This window comes from Accipiter gentilis, chromosome 1 (genome assembly GCF_929443795.1).
Source record: "Accipiter gentilis chromosome 1, bAccGen1.1, whole genome shotgun sequence".
Lineage (NCBI taxonomy): Eukaryota > Metazoa > Chordata > Aves > Accipitriformes > Accipitridae > Astur > Astur gentilis.
This window is the reverse complement of record NC_064880.1, coordinates 29,164,374-29,189,466: the sequence shown is the minus strand read 5'-3', so window position 1 is coordinate 29,189,466 and position 25,093 is coordinate 29,164,374. Positions and strand designations below refer to the sequence as shown.

The following is a 25,093-nucleotide window of genomic DNA, read 5'->3' as shown; positions in this document are numbered from 1 at the left end:
TATTAACATAAACACTTCAGAATATTGTTCTTGAATGAACTGGTAAGTGAATTAACTATTAATCGTAAAATTTTTAATATATATTGTACAGACTGATTTTGGAGAGGTGGGTGGTAGTGGCAGCAATAGCCCTGAAACAGCAGCTTCTCACTAGCATCATCCTGTTCCTTTCTAACCTTTTTCCACTGCAGGATTATTTTTATAAAACTTTTCCCATGTGATTCTCTGTGCAGTTCCTTTAAATCTGGCAGGAGCTACCAACTGCAGTCTCAAAGAAGATAATTTTCTTTTTGGCAGTTCCCAGTTTTATCTCCATGCTACAGCTGGTAAGAGCCTTTTGCTTTTTATTTTTCACTTCAGCTTGCTCTTATGATTAAAGGGAGCTTGCAGTATGTTTCTCAAGTTTTGTTGAGAGGGTGTAGGGAAAATGGTTCCTGATGTTCTCTAATAGAATTGAAAAAAGAGGTGTGGAAATGAAAAAAAATAATAAAAAATAAAATATTTCTTGACACCCACCCCTTCTGGCATCTTGGAAAAATAACAGCATGTGGGATTTTTCCATTATGTGTTCTTGTCAGTTGTTCAGCCCTTAAATCAATTACATTTTATTGAAAATGAAAGCATAACAGAAAACAAGAATTTGTTAGGAGGAGAAATTAAGGTTTTTGTTGTTTCTTGGCATTGTAAAAAGAACAAGTGTTCAACCAGTCTGGAATGCTGCCTGGGTGGAAGCAACAGCAAAGGAAGGGAGAACACTTCATGAATGGCAATGCTTTCTTGTGTCAGAGTACACATCTGATCTCGTCCAAACCGATGCTCTGAGCCAGGTTGTAGACTGGGAGTTTATCCCCTGTTAAACAATTCTACAAGTGAAATTCAGCTCTGGTTTCACATTTGTGTAGTTGGGATCCATACTTTGTCTTTGCAAAACAAATCTAACACTTTTTGATGACTGTTGCTCAGCAAAATTACTGTGCATAAATGAAGCATGACAAGCTATATGTCATTATTTACTTAATTGGTTAAAAAAACACAACACAACAAACCTTTGGAAATAGGTTAGAGTGCACGACGCCTGTGAGGCAGCAGTACCAATCTGACATCTAATTTAGCATAAAAACTATTACTTAAGTGTGGAAGTAAATTTTATATTTAAACTTAATCTAACCAAGAGGCAGATGATACTTCTTCTTAACCACAAATATGTAGGCGTTGTGATGTGGTGAAGTGAGACAGTGTGGGAGGCTATTGACAAGATTTCATCCTGACTCAGCTGAAGTTGTTGCCCACAGAAAGCTGTTCCAAGTTTCACTGCCGGTACAAAAATCTGTTCTGATGTGATGATACACAGCATTTTTGCCCAGCCAACGTATCAAGCCACATGGTTCTGCAAGTCCTTATTAGCTTATTAAATATTTAAGTTGGTCTAAATGTTAAAAACCACAAGTATACAATATTGACTGTTCCTGCACCTGAATATGAAAAACTATTTTTTGAGTAAGTAATCATTACTAAATCAGTTTAAAAGAAACTAAGCTGAAATATCATTCAAAACTAATGAGCTACTGTGGGCTAGCTGAGGAGGTACTCTATAGTTTGTTTTGCCTGAGTGGTGAGTCTAATTTTATTCAAGGCCGGTAAATATCATGTCTTTTATTTAGACTGTGTTTTTCATTTCTGAAAGCTACATCTGAGATGTAACTACTGAGGGTAGCTAAGAGACAGGCTAGGTTGCATATCCCATACCTATATCCCAAGTACGTCTCAATAATGGTAAATTTAAAAAGGATTCAGAACAAGTTAATAAAGTGTGGTATAAATGCATGTTACAGACATGAATCTGGTGTAAAGATGGTTTTTACCTGTGATTAGATAACATTAGATTACATTTGTAATCACATGGAAAAGTTCCAAAGTAAAATCAAATATGTAGTTGCTTTTCTCACTGATGACTGTCTGGCTGTATTTCCTTTGGCAAAGAAATGAAACTAATTACTAGCTCAAATTTCATGACTATCCCAGGTTTCTTGAGCAGGTTTTTTGATAAGTCAGTGGTGGAAAGAAGTATAATTAAACATTTCCAAAAGGTTACACTCGTTGGACTGCAAGTCGACTACAAGTTCTGGTGAGGACATTGAGTTATTTTTTTTAACTGATAAAATTGAAGGTGTAGATTGTCTTTTAAGTTCCTCTTTACATAGGTTATTTTTGAGGGCCTGGCATTACATTTAACAGTCAAAGAAATTGAGGTGATAACAGCACAAGGGCACATCCATTCTTCAATTCTAGTTCAAGAGATGATTTCACTTAAATGCTGATCAGCCAACCTAGTACAACAATATTAGTCAGGCTGCTTTTTATGTTTGGTGACAAGAATTTTTTATGTCACCTATCTGTTAAAATGTTTAGTATCTGGAAACTACTCAAGTATCTTCTTATTTTATGCCTACGCATGTTGGGAAAAAAAAAATAAAATTAGGAAACTAGATGAGGAAGTATTCTCGTAGCCTGAGAAGGAACAGCCTGAATAAGCATAGAGGTGATTATGAAAGAGGATACTGAATTCTTGCATGCCCTACAAACACCTACTTCATTTTTTCTCTTTATAAATACTCTGTATCCAATGATCTGAGAATACTTTATAATACTAGTTGGTTCTTGCAGTATCCTGCTCAGGGAAGTGATATATTACCACAGCCACATACAGGAGGTTTCATAGATGGAGGTTAATTGCCCAGTATCACAGAAGAGCTAGTGGGAATGCTAAAAATAAATCCAGTTCAAGCCTACTACTGCTCAGATTAAAACATAAGGAGAAGCAGCAAGGAACAAGATATGCCTGCTACTGAAGGAAGTATTGTATAAAGATAACTGTACCAGTGCCCATCAGACAGATTAGCATGGCCAATGTGAATTGTATCACAGTAGACAAATCCTTTGTTCTGTAATCTTTCTTCAGACATAGCGGCACAGCAGCAGCAGCTACAGTTCCGTATCCTCATACAGGTGGATGCGTAAGCCCACAAACCTCTCCTCTAGCACAGACACCCCCACTCACAGATGCTGGAAAAAAGGATTTAGCCACTTGGGCAGCATCCTGCAAAGGAAGGGCAGCATTAAACCTACTTTAGGTCACACTGGCTTGTTTGTTTCCACATTTGTCTTCACAAGCTAATAATGCTAGATTATGAAAGTAGCTTAATTGTATGCAGTAATGTTTATGTAACAAACGACCACTTCTTTTGGCTGAAAGATGTGCCCGCTTCTCACAGGTAGTAAGTTTAAATGCAAACACACTATCTCAGCAAATCTCTCTCTGGAGTACTACTTTTGCATTTGTTATTAGTAAATGCTTCACAGATAACACATCCATCTGCCCATTAAAAATACTGCCGATAATATTAAGGCAATTACAAAGAAGGAAAAGCTGGGATATTTCGTACACTTTAGCCAGCGATAGTGTAAGTCTGTGGAAGAGCATATAAAACTATCACCAGAACGTATGCTCCTTAATCTCTTTTGTGTTTCCTTTTCATCATTAACATGGCTCTAGTGAGAAGGCAGTGAAGTGGTACAAAGGAGCCAACTGTGCAACACATTCCCTTTTCATCAAGTCAACAGATGTTGCTTGTACAAAGGTGAAAGGGGGATGATGTCAACCAAAAGCCGTAGAGAAGCCAGTTGAACTCCACATCTTGTAGCCTTTCATTGATGTAATGCTTACAGTACAGTGCAGCTTTTAATACTTTGATTGCTGGGCAAGTGTCACACTGTAATACAGCACCTCCTGGCAGGAAATCTACCTTTTATGCGTACTGTAGCACGGACTATGAATATGTATTATCACAGTCTATTCTGTGGCAGAGAATAGAAGGAGGTTCCAACACAGTTTACTTGAGCTGTAAACCTGAAGAGTATTGTATAGAAAACATAGTAATAGTGAGTGTGTGCATCTGTCTTCCAAATGGACTGTTGAAAATGACCTTGAAAATAATTTAGAACAGCCTTAATGGTATGTTTTAGATACCTGTCTAGAAAAGGACAAGTGTTTCCTGCAACTTTTTAATTTTTTTTTCAAATCCATTCTAATTGTTGAAGAAACTGTTCACACGCAAAAGTTCCATGTAAATAAAACATGGAAGTCCATTAAAATACTTAACTCTAGAAGCTTCTTATTAAAATTTTCTTCTGAGACTACAGATAGTAGTGGAATATGCGAAAGGATCTGGCTCCACAAGAAGTAAAATGTGCTTTAAATGTGGGGAACTTAAAACATTTTAGGACTAGGCTTTTGACAAGTTTCCTCCCTGAATTTCTGAGTTCTCTAATTTTGATATGGTGTATTTATCCTGCTGCCCAGAGAGGTTTCCATAAGGAACCAATTCAGTTTCAGATACACAAGGAGTGACTGTATTTTTTTTACTGCTCTACCAAAGTGAGAGCTTAATAAAGTAAGTCTACAGAAAATAATAATATTGCCATAGCTAATTTAATTGTTCCCCTATACTGCATAATTAAAATAGCATTTGTGAACTGATTTAAATTTTCACTACACTTGAACTATATAACAAAGAAATCCAACATGGAAGTATCTCTGCTGAAGCTAAGTTTGCTGAAAACCTTAATCTTGCTTTAACTTACTTTTCTTCCCGCAATGGTGTCTAAATACCATTATGCTTTCTGAGCAGCAATCACTGCAAGCATTATGCCAAGTGACCCCAGTACCCCAGCAAACTGCTAGACCAGGAGTTCAGCACTTCATACTCAGGAGCTCTGAAGTGATGTAAGTCATGGTATTAAACTGACTGGTTTTGCTTATACAACAGAAACTCTAGACGAACTCCACCTTGCAAAAAAAAAAAAAAAAAAAAAAAAAAAAAGGCAAGTGCTGTTAAAATCACTTAGGTTGTAAAAAAAAAAAAAGCATATATATGATAAGGACCATATTTGGTCCCATAAATTGTTATTTTTGTTACCTCCTGAAATATAACAGGATCTATATTGCACAGAGCCTTCCTTTCTAGGGAAATGCTTCTGCCATCTGCTGGAATGTTACGGAATTTAGCAAGTCATTTTTTCAGTAGCATTTTATTTTGCTGGTTTTTAGGTGTTAAATTTTTGCACTTGTTCTTTTGTAAAGATCTGTAGGTAAATGTAATATAGTTCAGAGGCACTTAAGTCAGGTGGTCTGGCATTGACGGCACCTTTTTGTACACTAAGATATTAAATAAATTACCAACAATGTGGGTTTAACCCTTTCAAGAGAAACACTAACTCACTTTATCCAGTCAGTTAACACTTAAGATGACTTTTCTCCCATCAGCTGACTGGTTAATTATACTAATTTTATGATATGGTTGACTGCGACAAGAAACAAATTAAAATCAGATCAGTTCATGTGGATTACAGAAACATCAAAATCATCTGCAGATGATTCTAGATTTCTGGACTGAAATGAGTGAGATAATTCCACATTTTCCGTTCCTTGGGCAAGCCTCTAGCTTGCATGCACCTTAGGTCAGCCTATAAATGCATCTTTAGACACCCCATAATTATAGGTATCCAACATTCCCGCAGAAATAGTGTGGCATAACTATCTAATAATAAACCAAAAATCATTATGGAGTTACCTAATAACTACTAACACCATTCTGCATCTTCAAAATTTATGCAGAAACAGGACTGTCCTCTAGATTTTACTATTAAATAATCTTCAGGTTCATATCAACATGATGTAATGAAAAAATACAATGTTTAAGCATCAAAATTCTCAGCTATCTGTAGCTAATACTTGTTTGCTCTGTTACTACTCCATGACTAAGGCCCATTCTGAAGAAACAGAACTCATCTTGCATATGAAACTGTCTTGCTATTTAACGCAGGTGAAGATACAGCAAAGAAACTGCAGAACACAGAGCTGGATAAGATACCTTGAAACTGCTCTCCGTGTTGGGGCTTGTGACCTTCAGTCTACTGGGGATGGACAACTCAAACAGAAGCAGAACAAGAGCATGGTAGGACCAGAGAGCAGAGTTAAGCTAGAGTTAAAGGGTCAGGAAAATCAATTAAAACCCCCTAAAAGTAGAACATTGTATCTTTACATCACTTCATACTTTTTCTTGCACAGAATTCCACCTTCCAACTATAGATGAACCTGCTCTGCAGATGAATCAGCAAATGAGGCTCCTGCCAGTAAGAGTCTTGATTTATTTATTTACAAGAGTCAGAGGGAATACAATTAAAGAGAGAAGGGGTAACACAAAGAAAGTGTGTTCTCATGATCGAGAAAATGGGGAAACTGGAGGAATAATTTTGTCTCTGACACCAACGAGTTCATATATGATTCAGGGGGGCTCACTTAAGAACAAAGGTCATCATAGATGGATACTAGGCAATCGGGGGGAGGGGGGATCTCTTTTGGTCATATTTTTTCATTTGTTTTTTAAAAAGGTGCCTGGGTCATGGTGAGGTTTCCAGTCTGACCTCATTCCAGCAGTGTGTAAAGGTGGGCTAAGATCGGGCTAGAAAAGTCCTTTTGTTCTGTGAAGGATCCTGCATAGCAAAGGCGGTTGGGATGCCTTGTCACTATCGTCATGCGGCTCTGTGCTAAGAGGTACAGAAGGTTACAGCCCTGGCACTCCCCAGAGGTAGCCTTGAACCCGCATGTGAGCAGCTTGGAGAGACAAGGCAAGATTTTTTTTATTCAAGTGCTGACTCGGGCAGAACGTATGCACAGCATGTTTTTCATTTATTGGTTGCCCAAAATGAGAGGGCTCCAGGGCCGCAGAAGTGCTGAACGTTTGTAAGTACACTTGTATGCCAAGTACAACAGTGCCTAGTACTGGAGGCACGGGGGAAATATCTTAGGTTTCTTCACTTGGATGCGCAAAATTAACGTTCTCTGAACATGGCAATGTGAATGTAGTTGCACTCCTTTTCTCTGACCTGCGGCAATGAGGGCACTACAAACAGCTGCTGCGGCATGTATGGTGGATTATAGGGTGTTAGAGTAACAGGAGTACCATGTAAACGTATCAAATGAAACTATTCGTTATCAAAATTAGTGCTAGGTTCAGATTAAGTATGATCTATGACCACATACTAAGCAAGAGAAACACAAACACATGTTGAATAAATAGTGCCGGCTGAGCTTAATAACATGTAGAAAAAATAGTATCCTGTCAAATAGTTATAAGACATATACAGGATAAATCTAAATCAAGACTGAATGGGCAATTTTAATTTAAGAATTTCCTTAGCTTTTCCTTCCCTTTAAACCCTTTTAAGTTCTGTAATGTGTTTTGATTGAGTAAATATGTACAGGGTTTTTTTGTTAGTGCAGTGTAATATCAATTACAGTCAGACTGAATTCCAGCATTTCACATGATTTCAGTTCAAAGTCTATGTATAATCAGCTTTGATTTTTCAGTACCCTCTAGAGTAAGCAGAAAGTGCCAGCAGCCTTTCCTTTCATCTTAGGTAGCTGAGGTAATATACTCCTGGTTTTGCCTTTTTATTGGATTTCCTGATAGTCTGAATGTTTAAAAATAGCTACAGAAGAACTGGAAAGGACTAAATTGAAACATGTTAAATTATTAAATAAGTGATCATATTATAAAAACAGTCCTTAAAATGCTTTCATGTGAAAACCCTACTTAGAAGAAAAACCAACCAAACAAAAGTTTTTACCTGGGAACCAGGAATAATAATCATATTAAAGTATAACTTTACAAGCCTGTGGCTGGTGTTTTTTTACCTACTGTAACTGCAAAAGGAGTCTCTGGAGGATGTGCTGCAAGGTCTAGCAGTTTTATGTTCACCACTCTTGCAAGAAAGTAAAGTCATTGTTTACATGAGGGTGGCTCAGCTCCTGCGGCCTCCCTCACAGATCCTCCACGGTGCTCTATACTGGCTCTTTACAATTTTGTATCTTTACACCGGTGCTTTCTCTCTTGTATCCTTGAGCTGCTCCTTAATGCTGTATCAATAATCTCACTTCTGTCTGCAATTTTACTGTTATTATTTTGCACGATTCTCACGATTTAGCGAATTTCTCAGTATTCTAAGCCAAATACGTGCAGCTGGCCTGTCTCAAAACTAGCTTTTGGGTTACAGACAGCTGAGTCCACAGGGGAAGAATAACATGTAATGAAAGCCCACTGCTGTTTCCCCCCTGCGCCCAGCCGTCTCTAATCTTACGCTTTGGCCCAGGTGTTCCCAAAGACCTCCGTACCACTCAGTCCCCAGCTGAGCTTTCGCAGGTAGATTATGCAACTGCTCTTGAAAGGCAATACCGTCGCAGCAGACCTACTACCAGCTTTCATGAATGTGTAATTCGGGCGGTCTCCCGGAGCGCATCTGGGCTGCTTCGTTGGGTTTTGGTAAAACACTGGAATTCAGCTGCACCAAGGACCCGATAAACAGTGATACATCAATAACTACTAATGGGAAGTTGAGGGTTGCAGAAATTACTGTCTTCTGTTTCTAAGATTGTAAATTTTGTTTTCAAACATTGGCATTAAACTGCCAAGGAAAGGGCAACCATTTCCCTATCAGTTTACGCTGGTAATTCATTATTCATCATACAGAATTAGAGAGCTTAATTGAAGGTCTTTGAGAGAAGTCTCGAGCAATGCACCATAGAAGCTTGGTAGCTGTTGATTCTTTCCAAGTAAAATATAAATTGATCTAAAAAAAACAGTGTGACAGCTGCTTTTTTAAAAAAACACCAACAACCCAAAACATGTTAATTTGTTTGAAAGAACATTGTAAAAAGAATTGAACATGGGATTGATGTCTGGAAGTTACACTTGATACAGAACTTTTTATTATTATCATTACTAATGTCATAATATGTTTGCTGCTGCAACCAAAAACTTTGTTAAACAGGTTGGTGATGGAGGAAGACTAGTTCCAGTGCCCAGTCTCAGTGAAGCTGATAAATACCAACCTCTGAGCCTTGTGATTAAGAAAAGAAAATGTTTGCTTTCAAAAAAGTCTAAATTTGCTTCAACACCTTTCACATTAAAAGACATTCTTCAAGGGGAGAAAGAAATTTCTGCAGGTAAGATTTCTATCTTTCTTCAAAGTGGAAAATTGCATGTTTTCTAGTAAATACGGAACAGTAGACATAGTTTAAACTGTTCAGGTAGTATGATGGTTCTTTAGTACATGGCTAGTAAAATTTGTCTTGCTTAGTCATGTAATAAATATTTAAGAAAAAAGTACAAGTTAAAAAAAAAAAAAAGAAAAGGACTTTCTGGAAAAAGAGTAAAAAAAAAAAAGTCAACTATACTAAAAAGCCTTGATATTTTCTGCACTAATATGAAACAAATTCAGTTTCACAACAGATTCTTGATAGATGTATTGATGTATGTTGATTAATTGCTACTTAAAATTTGTTGTTAATGTTCACCTTTCTCCATATACTTGCTTTTAAGTATGCAAGCATGGCCTCAGTTCTGCAGCTGTCCCATGCTAGTAATCCTTGGTGTTCAGCTGGGCTCTGTGCAGGCAGAAGCATTTAACAATAACAGCAATCTGACTGAAGTAATTGGATTTCCATAAGATTTTTTTCCACATTTGTAACCTTTTTTTGTGTGTGTTTAAAGAGCTTAACTGTGTTTCAATTGCCTTTGCTATGCAATATCAGAAATTATTTGAGGAGATTCTGTGAGAATTAGGAGGTGCAGAATTGAACTATACTGCCTATATTTTCCCGTACCTTTCTTTGAAAAGTCTGTGTAATTCTTGTCAACATGCTATGTTTCCCCAAAACATTTTTATTGCTTTATTTTCTTTTGAAAATAGGTCCATTTTGACAAAATTATCGATCGCATTAATTGCACAATTGCTTTAATTAAAAACTCCACTAGGACAAACCAGTATGAGCACAAGACAGAAATACCAGTTGACCCCACAAAGGAGTGATGCCAGGACGCAAGCATGATGAAAAAAATTGGAATCCTACTAATCCTATTAGTCTTACATTCAGGACAAGTCAGCTGGCTTGTCCTGAATGAAAAAAATTGAAAAATCGCATTAAAAAGTCAGAGAAAGAGGTTGCAAAATCTCATTGAAAGCCTCACAAAACCTTACTAGTCTTTTCTGTAAAGGTTAGATGTCATGTGCAGAAAGTGTTGTCTTTTAATGTTAGCAGAGTACTTTGTAGTTTAATTTCCTTTTTTATGCAACAAATAAATGTTCAGTCTTTTTAGAATTATGAAAAATATATGAAATTTTTTTTTTTTTTTTTTGGTTAAAAATAAAGACAAACAGGATTCATACTTGGTGACTTTGTAATGTCAGTTTATCCTAAAAGCTTCAAAGGTTTAAAAAAAAAAAGAAAAAAAAAAAAGGAGTAAACCCCAGACTCTCAAATGTATTTGGATGCTTAATCCCTGTGTTCTACCTGCATTATTCATTTTAATTTGGCAACCAATGCATTCTAATGTTTTTCTGTTAGTGTAACATGTATTTAAGGTTATAAAGAAAGCATTATAGAAATGTTTCGGCACCTACCCTTTGATTGTGCAATAAATCGATGAAAACTTTCAAGTAAGAAATAATCTGTTGTTTTTTTTCAAAATAAACTGACATTGTCCCTGGAATCCTCAGGCATACATGGAAAGTGCAGTAAGTCTTTCTAATTGTGACATGTCAGGTAAAAGGCAAAGTTAATGTTACTGGCACATCCATGTCTCATTCAAGTATTGCAAAAAAGAAGAAATATTAGGTTCATTTGGACTGCATCTAGACAAAATTCAGAATTCACTAATACTATTTTACACACAGTGGCGTTCATTTTGTTCCTAGTTTTAATATTCTGTGTGGCCTTCACTAAGTCATTTTGTGTTTCAGAGCCTCTGTCATTAAGCCCAGAACATGCTACGTCTAGTTTATACAAGTACCAATAGCGTACTTAGAGGTGAAAGTAGTTTAGGAGAATAACAATGTAGAAATGTAGAAATAGCCCTAATCACCATTTCATGCCCAGGACATATCACGTGCAGGAGCACGGGCACAACCCTGCCAGGGAGAGGCACTGAAATCCTGCAGACCCTTATGCGCTCTCTTTCCATTAGTCGTCAGTAGTAACACCAATAAATAAGTGCTCAATGTAGCTCTGAATTTCATATCAAAATGGTTAAGCACAGTAGGAACAGTACCATTTATTCTCTTCTTGCTGTGTAAAAATAGTGCATTCAGACTTTTCATCACACAACGGTTATCTTCTTTTACGCAGGTGTCTCATCTTACCAGTTGCTCAACTATGAAGACAAATCAGATGTTTCACTTAACGGTAGAAGAGGAAATCAGATAATGAATGATGTTGGTTTTGATGTTGCTGGATCAGATTCTGTTGCCTTTAAAGCTTCGTTTGGCATAGTGACCAAACATGAGGTTGAAGTACCAACATTACTTAAAGAACTTACTACAAGGTTGTATTGCATTTTTCGTTTTTTGGTTCCATAATTGTATTTCATGCAGTTAGGTTGAACCTCTGAAATGGTTAGGTTTTGATTATTTTTAGCCAATCAATAGCAGTTACCATCTGATATTTTCCAAGAGTTTCAGGTTGGATCACTGGGATTAAACACATGACCTTCTGTGTAACACAGACTGTAGAATTTTTCTGGATTAATTTTTGTTTGAATTACAGTGCATCTTTCCAGAAAAAAAATAAAAAAAAAAATCCAGAGAAGAAGAGTCCATCCAAGGTCCTATCTATGTTATTCCATACTGTTGAAAATTTGAAATTTACTTTGAATTATATTACCCAACTTCAGGTTTCAGAATTAAGATTTCTTTGCCTTTGTGCGATGAACTAGAGAGCCATACATTTTATTGCCAGTGTAGGTACTTAAAGGTTTTATGAGGTTATTACACAGCCTTTTCTTTGAAAAGCAAAGTATGTTTATCTACTTCAATTTTTCATAACCTCCTGTGGCTCTTCTCTAAATGCATTCTCCATTTTTCCAACTCCCTTCTTGAGCTGTGGATGCTGAAACCGAACTTGGTGTTCCTGTAGTGCTAGCACAAATCTCAAACGCATAGAAATATGATATGACTAATTCTAGGTGTAATTCTCTAGGTTATATTTCAAAGATTATCCCTTGGCCACAATGTTATCCCAGTGAATCCCAGTGTTGCATCCCAGTAAATTATTTACTATGCATGATGTGACATTTGGTATTTTCAAATATATATTGTTTCCTTGTAGTTATTTACCAAAGAGTGCATGCCATTTTGTATCTGTAACCTCTCATGTTCTGTACCTACCTTTTCTGGTTTATTTGTAACCTCCAAACATTATCATTAATAATTGAGGGTGGGGGAAGAGGTCCTAGTCTGCTGATAAAAATATTCCATGTTATAGGACTAAGAGCCTATGCCTGTAGAAATTTTTCTACAAACACTTGTTTCATGATTGTTCCATGTTTACAAGTGATACAGGATTTTTCAGTTAGAGTTGACACGTATCAGTTAACCAGTTTTTAATCGATTGAGTGTATGCCAGCTTGTATAGGTATCACTTAGGCTTCTAAGCAAAACATTGCATCATCATAAGCTTTATAGAAGCCCAAAGGTAAAGCGTTACAGTTATTGCTTTTACTGTCTATTTTTCATAAAGTCTTACTGACTGACATTAATTATATCGCTTTAAAAAAAGTTGTTATTAAGTAGGGCGTGTTGATGGAGAGACTTGGAATTTTCCAGGGTGTCCCACACATCCTCCCTAACGTTCGTACATTACTGGCTTTCCTTGTATTTTTTAGTGCTTCTGTTCCCAAACACTATAAATCAGTGTTAAGTTTCCAGAGACCTCCTCAGTCAGTTGTTTTACTGCTGTGAGACAGAACTTCTGGTGATTTATTTACTGATTTAAAGTTACTAATTCTATTAGCTGCTTTGTAAATTGCTAATAATCTCTGAATTTCCTTCCTGCCTCCCTCTTGATTTTAGAAAGATAAACTTTGATCATTGTCTAGTCCATCAATCAAGAAAAAGTAGGATGGAAATTTTGTGCGTGGTCATGGAAAGTATTAGAACTACAAGGCAGTGCTCATTAACTGTTCATACTGGAATGCGTGGAGAGACAATGAGGGTAAGTATGTTCGACAAAGTTCTGTAACTTAAATGAACAAATGTAAAAAGCTCATTTTTCTATGTTGTGGTTGGATTTAATTGCATTTTTACTGATGGAAGCTCAGAAAAAATCTGAAGTCAATCAGTGTTATTGCACTGATATAAACTGAATTAAAAGTTGGTCTGTCGTTAGTATTGCTTATGTGACTGAGGGATGGGAAATGCATGAAAGGATGGCTAGACAATGAGCCATTGCTTTGGGTGAAGCCTCAGCAAAAATGTGGAATTTACTACTACTTAGTTTGAATCTCCAATAAATGTATAACCTATCTTTCATTACTGCTTTCATTATTGTATTCATCATCTATAACACATTGGAATTTCAGGATGTTATTATTTCAAGGGTCGGCATCTTACTCCCTGTCTTATGTTCTTCCTAGCTCTCTCTCTTCAGTGTGTTTGAATAATTGAACCTACAAATCTTCTGAGGTTTGCCCATTACTAGTATTTATAAATCATTCACATCATTTTCAATGAGTGATGAAAGTTAAGTTACTAGCTCTGTATCAAACTTTATGAAAATGCAAGTTGTTAATAGAAAATTCTTTAGTTGTGAAATTTGATCTTCAATTTCAAACCTTCCTCCTGGCATTATAATTCTCAATATATACAGTACAGATATTGTTTTGTTTAATTTTCCATTTCAATTTGTAACTTTTTTTCTTTTGATGCTTTTCTAAATTACAGTTTCACATTATTGAAGATCAGAATTATAAAGGGAGGGACAAAGCCATTGTTTTTCCTGCGCATACGACTATTGCTTTTAGTGTATTTGAACTTTATATTCATTTGGATGGTAATTTTGGTAAGTGATGTGAATTACTGTCATTACTGCTATTATTTATAATGATCTGAGTTTTTAAAACTGTTTTCTTGCTCTTGATATATATAAGCCCAGATCCCATATGATCGTATGCTTTAATTTTATGCACATAAGTAGTCTGACTTTCTAAGGGAGACAATTCTTGAGAAGATAAACAAGGCAAGTGCTAGAAAATAGTCTGTCATGGAAACATTTTTTTAAAAGTTAAGTATGATTTTGTGATTTTTTTTTTTTTAAACCCCACATTTGCGTGGAACAAAAAAAATCACTTCCTTATATTTCTAGCCTGTAAGGAACAGGCTTAAGAGACCATCTGATGAGTTTTGCATAAAATAGGCAAGTAAAGACCCAAGAAAAGAAGAGACCGTGCAGACTTCTAAACTAAGCTAACATTTTTTCCACATATGGGTATCTGAAGATATTTAGGAAGAAATAATCGCAGTTACTGGAAACTAATAAAAAAAATTTGCATAACTCCTGTAAGTTTTTCTCCTTTTGGGAAGAGGATTGCACTTATGTATTTACGTTATTTGCACTAATTAAAGTGTGGCTTATAACACTATCAATGTTATCAACATTGTTTGTAATAAACCAGAAAGTCAATTTAGGATTTGATCTAGTACTTGATAATATCAAATGCAAAACTCCCTACTGACTAGAGTAATGTTAGCTTAAGTTTTAACCACCAGATTCACAGGTACTTAAATACGGGAACCTCTGTGAGCGTCACTCAACTGTTTCAGGAATTGCCTGACTCTCTATATCATTGTGGCTTTCTGTAAATAGCAAGGTAAAAGACCTGGTTAGGGAAGTAATCTCTGTCTCTGCAGATCTGTATAGCACTATGTTTTAAAAGTTGCAAATAGCTCCATACTGTTTGGCATACATGGTATAAAATGTACATAACTCTGCAATGTAAAGCACGTTTTTACTGAACCATGAAATACCTTTACCCTTCTATAAAAACTTTAAATATACTCCAAACCAGGCATAATTACTGGATTAAAAGTAAAAGCAATAATGCAGTATGGTAGTTCGTTATATTCACTTCCATGATGTTCAACTTTAGTTTCGGTTTTAGAAGTGTTTTAATTTTATTTTGCCTTTATGCAATGGTAGGTACATGCACAGTGTTTTTCCTGAAGTCATTATCAGTGAAATAATCAATGAAGCTGATGTTTGTATTTGCATAATTAAAAAGAATTCTCTATTGAGAAAGTTTAAAACATGTTTTTTCAGCTCCTATTAATTGATTACCCTTATATTTCACTTTAAAGGTTTTCTTTCGTGTTTTGGATAGAAACTTACATGATACTTAATTTTATTAAAAAAAAAAAAGCGTTTTAGCAGTTGATTTGGTGTTGGAAGAGATGACTACAGAACTCACAGCCTTGCTGATTATTTTTCATTTTTTGTTTCAAATGAGGTCATCGAAACGTTTCTCCTTCAGAAGCAAGGCTTTGATTTATATGATATTGCCTGTCTCAGTCCCTTAATGTAGCCATAAATTGTGTATAAACCAAACTCTGACAATGTAAGCCACCAACATTTTAAAATTCCCACTCAATCTGTGTCACTTGATTCTATGGGCAGACTTGTATTAAAAAGTGCTACTAGCCATTAAAACCATTAGCAAAGCTGAATTTAATCACTCTTAGCTTTATAGATTTGAAAGCATATTAAACTCTGTTGTGCAATTAATGCTTTTATATTTTATTTTTCTAAAAATTTATTTTTAATTTTTACAGAACTCTGTGTGACTCCAATTTCAAAAGGAGGATTTGAAAAAGAGAAATCTGGATCATCTTCACTGACCAAATTAAGGAGGTTAAAGAGTAATCTGTTTCATCGAAGTATGACTTTTGATATTTATATCCAAATGGCTTAGTTAATGCATGAAGAGTGTATTTCTGTTTATTTGTGTGCAAGATGAACGTTTAAAGAAGAAAATTTAAATGGAAAATGTATCTTTCTTAATTTCTTGTGTATTGAAATGACTGTAAAATTATTAAAATTTATATTTGAGAATCTCTTTCACAAATAACAAATTTATGGTATTGCTGTTCATTAAAAATCTTAAAATAAAAATTTATGGCTGATGATAAACTTGTATGGAGTAATTATACAACTAATTTCAGTTAACATTAAGCCTATTTCATGTGCTTGCCATTTATAGCTAGTGTTATGCAATACAAGTTATAATCTATAATAATATTTCAGGGCTAACTCTTTAAGTAATATCAAACAATACTGATTTAAATATTTGGATGTACTCTTTAGGCTATATGTTCACATGGCAGGGACATGGGCAAGATACCATCTTAGTTCTCTTCTTGTTCTGATAGGAACACAATATCCAACAAAACCGAGTATCACTGTATGTAGCTATATTTTCTTCAGAACAAGAGCCTATACTTTTAACACTCCTTGGTCTAAGTATTTTGGAAATCTGCAAATCTGACTGTGAAGATAAATGTTGAGCAGTAAACATATCCATCTAAGGGCTGGCTCTGTATAGGTGTCCTTGCTCATTGTATCCTGTCCTTGATCAAAGGGCTTTTATGGACCAAGCCTTCAGTGCTGCTCCAGTCCACACTAAGGGAATAAATCTTCAGTGGGTATGATACATCTCAGTAGCTGTAGCTGCCTGAAAGTTTGTCATCCAGTCTAAACTAATCAGTCCCTGAAGAGAGAGGAAAACGGTAGGTAGTTCCAAAAGTGATTTCTTCCTGGGGTGTTTGGATGCTCAGAAATCTGCTAGGTCAACATGGAGTCCTCCAAATTTTCTAAACCTTTTAAGTATTGGTATGTTGGGTGGTTTTTTTTTTGGTAAATACTAGGAAAAAAAAGTAAATTTACAATTTTTAGAAAATAAAACTAGAAATGCAAAAATAAAAATGGTTACACAGGAAAGTATGCAGCTGTGATTTGATTTGGCACCAAGTTTTCAAAAACTTGCCTCAAGCCTGTCTTTTAGGTGTATTTCTAAAAATACTGTAATTATATAGGTTATATACAAAAAATTCTGGCTTTTGTCAGTGCCTTGAGAAATTAAAGAAAAATTTTCATCACACAGGGCTTTTGATGGGAAGTAATCTACAACTTGGCATGTTTAGAATGGTTTCATGAATCACTTGTTAGTTCCATAATTAGATTGACAGGTGGTTTTGTAAACAGTTCATAATGTAATGACAACTCATTGCTTCTTTTTTTGTGCGTTCTTTTTCAGATAAAAGAGTAGTGGATACCATTGCTAACTCTGATGCTTACTTGGAGGACCTTTTTACAGATTATTATGAAAAAGCTGCGAGCATGACTGACCTCTCTACAGGCTATCTCAGAGAAGGGTCTCATATCCGAATTAATTTACTTAATAACAACATCCCCAAAGGTCCCTGTGTCCTTTGTGGAATGGGAAGTTCTAAAAGGGAGACAGTCTACGGATGCCTCGAGTGCTCTTTTAATGGACAGAAGTACGTACGATTGCATGCTGTGCCCTGTTTTGACCTCTGGCATAAGAGAGTAAAGTAACTGAGCTAGGTAAGTGCCTGTTGTCGCAGACATGAGCATAACTGTGCCACAAACTTTTCAGAGTTAGTAAATATGACTCAAATTGTTGAAATGCAAAATAGTGAAAGTGCAAAACATTTTATTACACTATTATCTTCAAATTATTTGCTTCACAGTCAATGACATTTTAGTTAAAAATGCCCTCATGCATTCCCTGACATAGCTTTTCTTCTTTCTAGAACCTTCTCCATTCATTATCATGATACTGAAAAATGTACGTTTAAACTGAATTTTCATAATGTCAAAATATATGCTAGAACTTATTGTAAGTTGTTTACACAAACTTGTTGTTAAACCCCAAAATGTTGCCTTTACATTGGCACATGATGGTAAAATGAGAATATTTGTTAATAATTTAGTGTTCTCATGAATGTTTAATTGAAGTATCAGATTAAAAAACATGCGAAAACTTAGCTCAGTCTAATGTTTCATTTACAAAAGGGAACAACTAAAACTAGGGATAGGCATTTCATATTAGGATGCCATTCCCATGTGTCAACAGTTTGTTTAGATTGCTGAAAAGTACCAGCCAGTTCACCTCCTGCATTTGGATTTTAGGTCACAGCTGCTCTTGACTTTATGTCTTCAGAAAAAACTGCTTAGCAGAAAATGTTTTGGAAGCTTATGACAATAATAGAACTACATCCTTCCCAACAAGACTTCAGGGGTGAAGGTCTTGAACTGGTCGAGCTCAACCACAGAAAATTAAATCTGTTGAGAATATAAACACCAGAGGGCACTACAGAATCGTGCCCAAAACTGAGAGGGAGTGCTGTCGGTTAGTATACTGTTAATGCTCTCCTCATGCTATCTTCAACTGGCAAAACAATTAAAAAATATTTTTCTACCTTTTAGAATGATTTTAAGGATAACCCAGGTATGGAAGCTTTTTTACTTGTGCTGCCACTTTCACTGCGTACATCCGATTATTACATGTTGAAATAAATACAGCCATTGCTTTTCACATGAAAAGAGTAAGGTTATGTTACACAACTATTATGATGACATCTACACAAGCAGATCAGTTAATGAGCCTGAAGTATGGTCTATTAACTATTGCTAGTTCTTTGCATTTTTCCAAAGTGAAAGAAACCAGAATGATGCCCAAATAATTACTTATGTTTATATAGAGTATCTCCCATCACCTTCCACCTCATCCAAGTAACTCATGATAGTGGAGATTTTTAACTTGGTGCTGCTGAATAAACTGGCTTATTAAAATTACTAAGTCAAAGTTTAAAAATCCACTTAAAATACTGCTTTTTCATGAACGTGAAATTATTCATGTTAATATTACATCAAAGAGGTTATTTTAAGTTGCTTTAAAAACACTTGTGTTTTTATCTTGACGTTCATTTATTTCAAGGCCTTTTGTAGTTAAATTTGCTGCAAACAACAATTCCTCAAGAAGCTAGCCTAGGAGCCTGCAGAGGTTTGATGAGTTAAAAGTTACTGGGATTCTGTTTTCCCCCTTTATTTTACAGAGGATTGAGAAGTTATGTTCCAAGTATGTCCATAGGTACTGGAATCATTTTTGTGTGCTTGATAGGACAGAAATAATTATTTTCATCAGTATTTTACACAACGAGAAGGACTACTGAGCAATACTGTAGATTGGGACATGACACAGGAACCACTAATAATAGATCATGGTGTTTTCCAATTTTATTTCTTTCTTTTGAAATATCTAACACATTAGTTGAATGTTAAAAATAAGATTTTTACAGTCACCTTAAGAGTTATAAAAAGATGCCACTATAAAAAAAAAATACAAAAAATTCTGTGACAAAGTATTATTATTTAAAATTCAGTGTCCCAAAACCAGCCAAAGTTTTTTTTAAGTACTTAGAGTTCATCATGCTGGTAGACATTGTACTCCTTCGCTGATATGAAACCATCTCCATCATGGTCATTCTTCTTAAATATATCAGCTAAGATTTCATCATGGACTGAGGGATGACGTTTTTTGCCATCTCTTGCAAATTCTTCTTTCAAATACTGGCTTATCTAGAAGAAAAGAGAAAAGTCCAACCATTGGGGCTTTTATGCCAGTACTCAACAGCCATCTTCAAGGATGCTTGGGGTATAAACATAAGTTATTGTGACTCCAGTGCAGATAGGTCTAACGTTTGCTTCCCAGCAAGTCTGAGACATACTAATGTATTAATCAAAGCTAATTTCAACATTGCACAGTATAGCTTGTGTAAGCATACAGAAGCTTTACATGATGAACTGTAGCAGAGGCAGCTCATGTAAAGATAACGCTGATGCAAGTACACCTACAGTTTTATTACTTATTTATTCCAAATTAGTTACTGTCGTGGTTTAACCCCAGCCAGCAACTTAGCACCACGCAGCCGCTCACTCACTCCCCCCCATCCAGTAGGATGGGGGAGAAAATCGGGAAAAAAAAAGTAAAACTCCTGGGTTGAGATAAGAACGGTTTAATAGAACAGAAAAGACTAAACTAATAATGATAATGATAACACTAATAAAATGACAACAGTAGTAATAAAAGGATTGGAATGTACAAATGATGCGCAGGGCAATTGCTCACCACCCGCCGACCGACACCCAGCCAGTCCCCGAGCCGCGATTCCCTGCCCCCCTACTTCCCAGTTCCTAAAACTAGACGGGACGTCACATTGTATGGAATACACTATTGGCCAGTTTGGGTCAGCTGCCCTGGCTGTGCATGAGAAGCTGAAAAATCCCTGACTTTAGTCTAAACACTACTGAGCAACAACTGAAAACATCAGTGTTATCAACATTCTTCACATGCTGAACTCAAAACATAGCACCGTACCAGCTACTAGGAAGACAGTTAACTCTATCCCAGCTGAAACCAGGACAGTTACATCATATTACCTCAAGTTCAGAGAGTTTCTTGTCACTGTCCTTGTCTATTTTATTAAATGCTTCAACGCTGCGGGGTCCCTTATTTACTGCATAAAGTTCAATCTCAAAGATCAATGTTGCGTTAGGTGGAATCTTGCCCTGTGCTATGAATAAAAGAAAAAAAAGCCTTTAAGAAACCACGCACTGTGGTCAGAGATCACACACATGATAGATTTACAAGTGTCTTATTTTTTTCTTACAAATGGCTGTGTTAATATTCAGATTAAACTCTGAATTTAAATATTATACAGCTAGACAGGCAGATGGTTCAGATTGTGTTAGATAACTGATTTTGAGAGAAATTTGCAAACGATATAGTTCCCTGAAACAAAACTATATTGTTCATATCAATTCAAATACTTTTAAAAAATTAAGAAAAGGTTTGTGTTATCATGAAAAACAAGTATTTCTAAAGTTCTCACTCCTTCACATACTGTCATAAGATGGGGCTGATTGAAAGACTGATTCCAAGACATATGCCTTCTGCAATATGTGCAATCTGATTTAAAAGATTGCAGTAATAGACCAATGCTCCTATGTATTTTCTGTCTGAAGAAACAAGCAGGCAATATCAGGTTTTACCAACTTACTATGAATTATACCTATGGTTAAAGGACTTGATGTAAAATAGCATTTAAAATAGACATCTCATTAGAAAGAAGCAATAGAATGTAAGTCATCTGATTCACCCCTCCCCCCACAAAAAACCCAAACTAGTAGAGTATTTTGAAAAAACATGTTAGACTTCATTATTCCTGTGTCAAAGCATTTTCTCATATCTGATGTAAAAACATCATTGCCTATAAACACAGGTCAATGTATCATGCATCTGGCAAAAAAAGGGAACCGAAGAGAGACAGTAACAATCTAATGAGGTTTAAGTTAAGTAGTGCCAAAAAAGCATCAAGAAATCATGCAGTGTAAAATTAAAATGTAAACATGCAAGTTGCTTCTATTCATAGCCAAAGCCAGTGAGCATGACATTGTAACTTCAGAATTTTGACAGAATTTTGAGCTTGTGCCTGTCCTTCGTAAACTGAAGAACAACTAAAGAATCTACTTGGTTTATAAACAGAAGGTAAACAAAACTATTACTCACACTACTCATCTAAAATATCCATAGTGAAAATGACAGGTTTCAGAGTTCAAAAGGCTTTAATCTTACAAGCTTTAAAAATGTAGGTTTTAATATATCTGAATATAAATCACAGTTTGTATACTACTAAAGAAAGAAAGATACAATACAAGAAAGAAAGATACAATACTAGAATTCAGTGCCAATAGTTCACAAATATACATACCAACAAAGGAAAGATACGTAAAGATTTAGAAAGTCACATGCATCTTTTCTAATTCAAGATTAGGCAGGCATCTTCCCCAGCATGCAGGAATACGCTGAGACAGAGGACAGGTATGCTGTAGGAAAATAATACTTTCTTGAAGTGCTACCTAGAACAAACAGTTAACACTAGTATTAAAGAACATACTTCTGTTTGTGTCAGCGTTTTTCCTTGTTGTTACGAGACTTCCTTATTAAACATTATGCTCAAGGGGAAAGATTTATTCCTAATAAAGTTCACTGGCTACAATGGAATTGTATGAAAGACAAAACTGGTCATGGAATTCTGACATAGTATCACTACCAAACAATTACTACAGAGCAGGAGCTACCTTTTCACAGAAACTACTACACCCAAGTCAGAGCTGAATTTAAGTTATCTACAATTAAGAGTGCTGAAACACTGCATAAAATTCCTGACTGGAACTTTTTTTTTTTCAGTAGACTGCACACTTTAAGTATTATAAATTCATATCAGATTTCATGCATTGTACTGTTGCAATTATTATGTAATGTGATGATATCATCTATTACCTATCCAGGATGTAAGCAGTATTTTAAACAATTTATTTCTACTTAGATTAATTCTGTGGCATGCACTGGATTACATTCTGTTTTGCTCAGAAGATGCAGAATGTCATTAAAAGGCTAAGCACGTAGGAGTCAAGTAATAGAAACTAAACATGAATAGAATATAACAGATTAAGACAAAAAATGCTGATATGAATCATGAAGATCTTCCTTTTGCTGTCAATTTTTCGTACTATGGCAGTACTTGGAAAAACACATCAGGTGCCATGTACTGAATTCTAATGCAAACTGCAGGGCCTGAGTGTGGGTCTATGATGAGGACTACTCAAACTGCATAGGAATGAGCAGGATTAGGCTGCATAGCTGCAGTCATCACCTTCAGTGCCTCCAAAAATAATGGGAGCACTAATTCTTCCAGTCACTTACAATACTGTATTTTTGAAAGGGTCAAACAGAGGAAAGACAAAGTTTAATATTAAAACTTTTTTACCGTATCCTTGCTGTCCATATGCTAATGACGGAGGAATGATCACTTTCCGTTTTTCTCCAGGACACATATTCATCATAGCAACATCTAACCCTTTTATGACTTGTCCAACACCCAGAACGAACCATTTTGGATGTCCTTCATTTTGCGTCCGACTATTAAAAAGAATTGTGAGTGGTTAACAGTGAATTCAGTATTTTTTTAAATATAAAAATAGCTTTAAATTAGCAGTCAGTAAAAACGTACATTAGATTATTAGAACACAAGAATGTTTAGAGTGCAAGAACATAAAGTATTAACACTGTTTTTCTGCTACATTTATAGTTAATTAAAGGTCAAATCTTCAGATGTGCGAGGGGCAACCTCCTTTTGAAATAAAAAAAACAGGTAAAACCCCCTAACTTCTTACAAGAACATCTAATCTTCCTGATCATATACGCTGCATGCCAGAAACAAGGCGCCACTGCAGGAAGTCTGCAAGAAGAGGAGTGCTGGGAGCAATACACTACTAGGAAACAAAAAAGTCTTCAGCAGTTCACATCACTGTGGGATGGAATGGGACGGGATGGAGCATGCATGGGTGTGTTGGGGGAACCTGGCAATCTTGGCTATGGTATTGTGTGCTCACCCACCACTCTGTTCACTTTAGATATTCAGTGCTTGAGCCAGCTTCTAGTTATAGGAGGTGTCCCCAGTACGAGAGCTACATTGAATGGCGACTGAGCAGCATGTAGCTCAACAGTCAGAGAGCAACACTGTATGTGCCAAAGTCAGTCAGTTCAACAGGAAAAAAAATGCAAGTAAAACGGTACCGTTAAATGTAGAATTATCCTATATTGATTTTTTCTTAAATGATACAAGTGGGGGGAACGAATCAAGATTTTGTAATAAACTAGGCCACTGCCTGTAAGACCTGTCCAAATATGGGTAAGGAATGAGCCAGGTATTTGAAGGAAAGAAAAGACTCTTGTCCAGAGTTCTGCACAGGTTGAGTCCTGCCTCGCTAGTAGGATGCACCACCATTAAAAGCGAGGCACTGTAAAAATAAAGCTTTTGCACAACAGTTTCTGTGCAAAGCAAGTTAAACCAAGCTGAAACAGCCTGAAGATAGATGGATGGGACAAAAGGAAAAAGCAAAAACCTAAACGCTAACACTGGGGCAAAAAGGAAGGCAACACAAATCCAGAAGGGAAGCAGCAGCAGGGAAGGGCACAAAGACCATTAGCATAATACGGCTGCCCAGCACAATGCCAACTACGTACAAGAGCATGCATTACTCAAGTTTCTGTCTAAAACAGTCAGTCTGCGCCCCTACCAGGAGCTCCTTCTCCAAACCCGAGTTTTTTCTGCCCAGATTACAGCACAGAACATGGCAAGGGATAACATGGTGGGGTTTTTTTCACCTTGCCAAAGGGGTTCCCCGTGTGAGGTGTGGGCTACGTCCTCTCAGCGACCCTCCCAGCTGGTCCCCTTCGCTGGCGATAGCTGCCAGTCTTAAGCGTGGCTTTGGTTTCCAGCTTACCTCAGCGCTGGTCCCTCCTGACCCTAGGTAAATCCGACATCCTTCAACACCCGGCTGAGGAAAAAAGGAAGGCCGAGATGGGGGGAAATTCCTAATGCTGACGTGGTTAGCGTGGACCCCAAGCCGTGCCCAAGCTGTGACCCGCTGCTCCTGGGGGCGGTCAGGCTGTGCCACGTACGCTGCCGGGCCAGGGCCTACCTTCCCAACCGCCCTACTCGGTGCCCCGGGACCCACCTGCAGTAAAACTTGGATCCGTCGCTGGCCAGGAAACCGTCGTAGTGCGCGTTCAGCAGATCCCCCCTCTTGCTCTTCGGGCTGCAGACCTCGGGGAGGTGCAGCACCTCTATTTTGACCTCCTCCGCCGCCGCCGCCGTGCCGCCTTCGGCCTGCGCCGGGGCCGCCAGCAGGGCCAGCGGCAGGAGGAGCAGAGTCAGCCTGCGGCCCATCTCGCTTCCAGGAGGCCGCCGGCGTGGCACTTGTCCCCGCGGGGCCGAGGGGCGGGAGTCCGGGCCCGCGCTGCGGCGCTGCCCCAGCCTCCCCGGACGCGGGGCCGGGCCGGGCCCAGGCAGCCGCGGGGCGGGCGGTCCTTCGGGCCGGCCCCCTCCGCTCAGGAAGTGAAAGGGACGTCAGGAAACATCGACGGGAGAGGGGAGGGGGGCGTGTTGGGGGGCGGGGGCCGGGAAGCGCGGCCGGGCGCGCATGGGAGATGCGGAGCGCCCCGCGGGGCGGGTGGCGCCGCCGGGGCCGCCGCGGGCCGCCGCTGCCGCCGCCGCG

The 25,093-nt window shown here is 37.2% G+C and overlaps 2 protein-coding genes across 6 annotated transcripts; one reads left to right on the top strand and one right to left on the bottom strand.

Moving 5' to 3' along the window:
- The first annotated feature begins 126 nt into the window (after positions 1-126).
- On the top strand, positions 127-18,130 carry PJVK (pejvakin). 5 transcript variants are annotated; one of them, XM_049811490.1, is made up of 9 exons: positions 127-326; positions 5,883-6,014; positions 6,128-6,192; positions 8,890-9,064; positions 11,246-11,441; positions 12,967-13,108; positions 13,837-13,954; positions 15,721-15,825; positions 17,202-17,765. In XM_049811490.1, the coding sequence occupies exons 3-9, from the start codon at positions 6,166-6,168 to the stop codon at positions 17,501-17,503; spliced, it is 1,065 nt and encodes a 354-aa protein (XP_049667447.1). In that variant the 5' UTR covers positions 127-326; positions 5,883-6,014; positions 6,128-6,165; the 3' UTR covers positions 17,504-17,765. The 5 variants fall into 5 exon arrangements, with proteins under 5 accessions (XP_049667447.1, XP_049667438.1, XP_049667429.1 ...); XM_049811481.1 differs by lacking the exon at positions 127-326 and having other exon boundaries at positions 5,760-6,014; XM_049811472.1 differs by lacking the exon at positions 127-326 and having other exon boundaries at positions 5,968-6,192.
- A 1,072-nt stretch (positions 18,131-19,202) lies between these two features.
- FKBP7 (FKBP prolyl isomerase 7) lies at positions 19,203-25,020 on the bottom strand. Its single transcript, XM_049813005.1, is given in 4 exon segments — positions 19,203-19,549; positions 20,411-20,544; positions 22,801-22,952; positions 24,554-25,020. Coding segments are annotated over 4 exon segments (915 nt in total). The 3' UTR covers positions 19,203-19,387.
- Between the last annotated feature and the right edge of the window lie 73 nt (positions 25,021-25,093).

Bases quoted from the DNA above. Each gene is read 5' to 3' on its own strand.
- PJVK (XM_049811462.1), top strand. From the start codon at position 8,854: ATGTTTGCTGCTGCAACCAAAAACTTTGTTAAACAGGTTGGTGATGGA. The intron at 9,065-11,245 runs GTAAGATTTCTA...TCTTTTACGCAG, and splicing joins GGAGAAAGAAATTTCTGCAG to GTGTCTCATCTTACCAGTTG. The intron at 13,955-15,720 runs GTAAGTGATGTG...TAATTTTTACAG, and splicing joins TCATTTGGATGGTAATTTTG to AACTCTGTGTGACTCCAATT.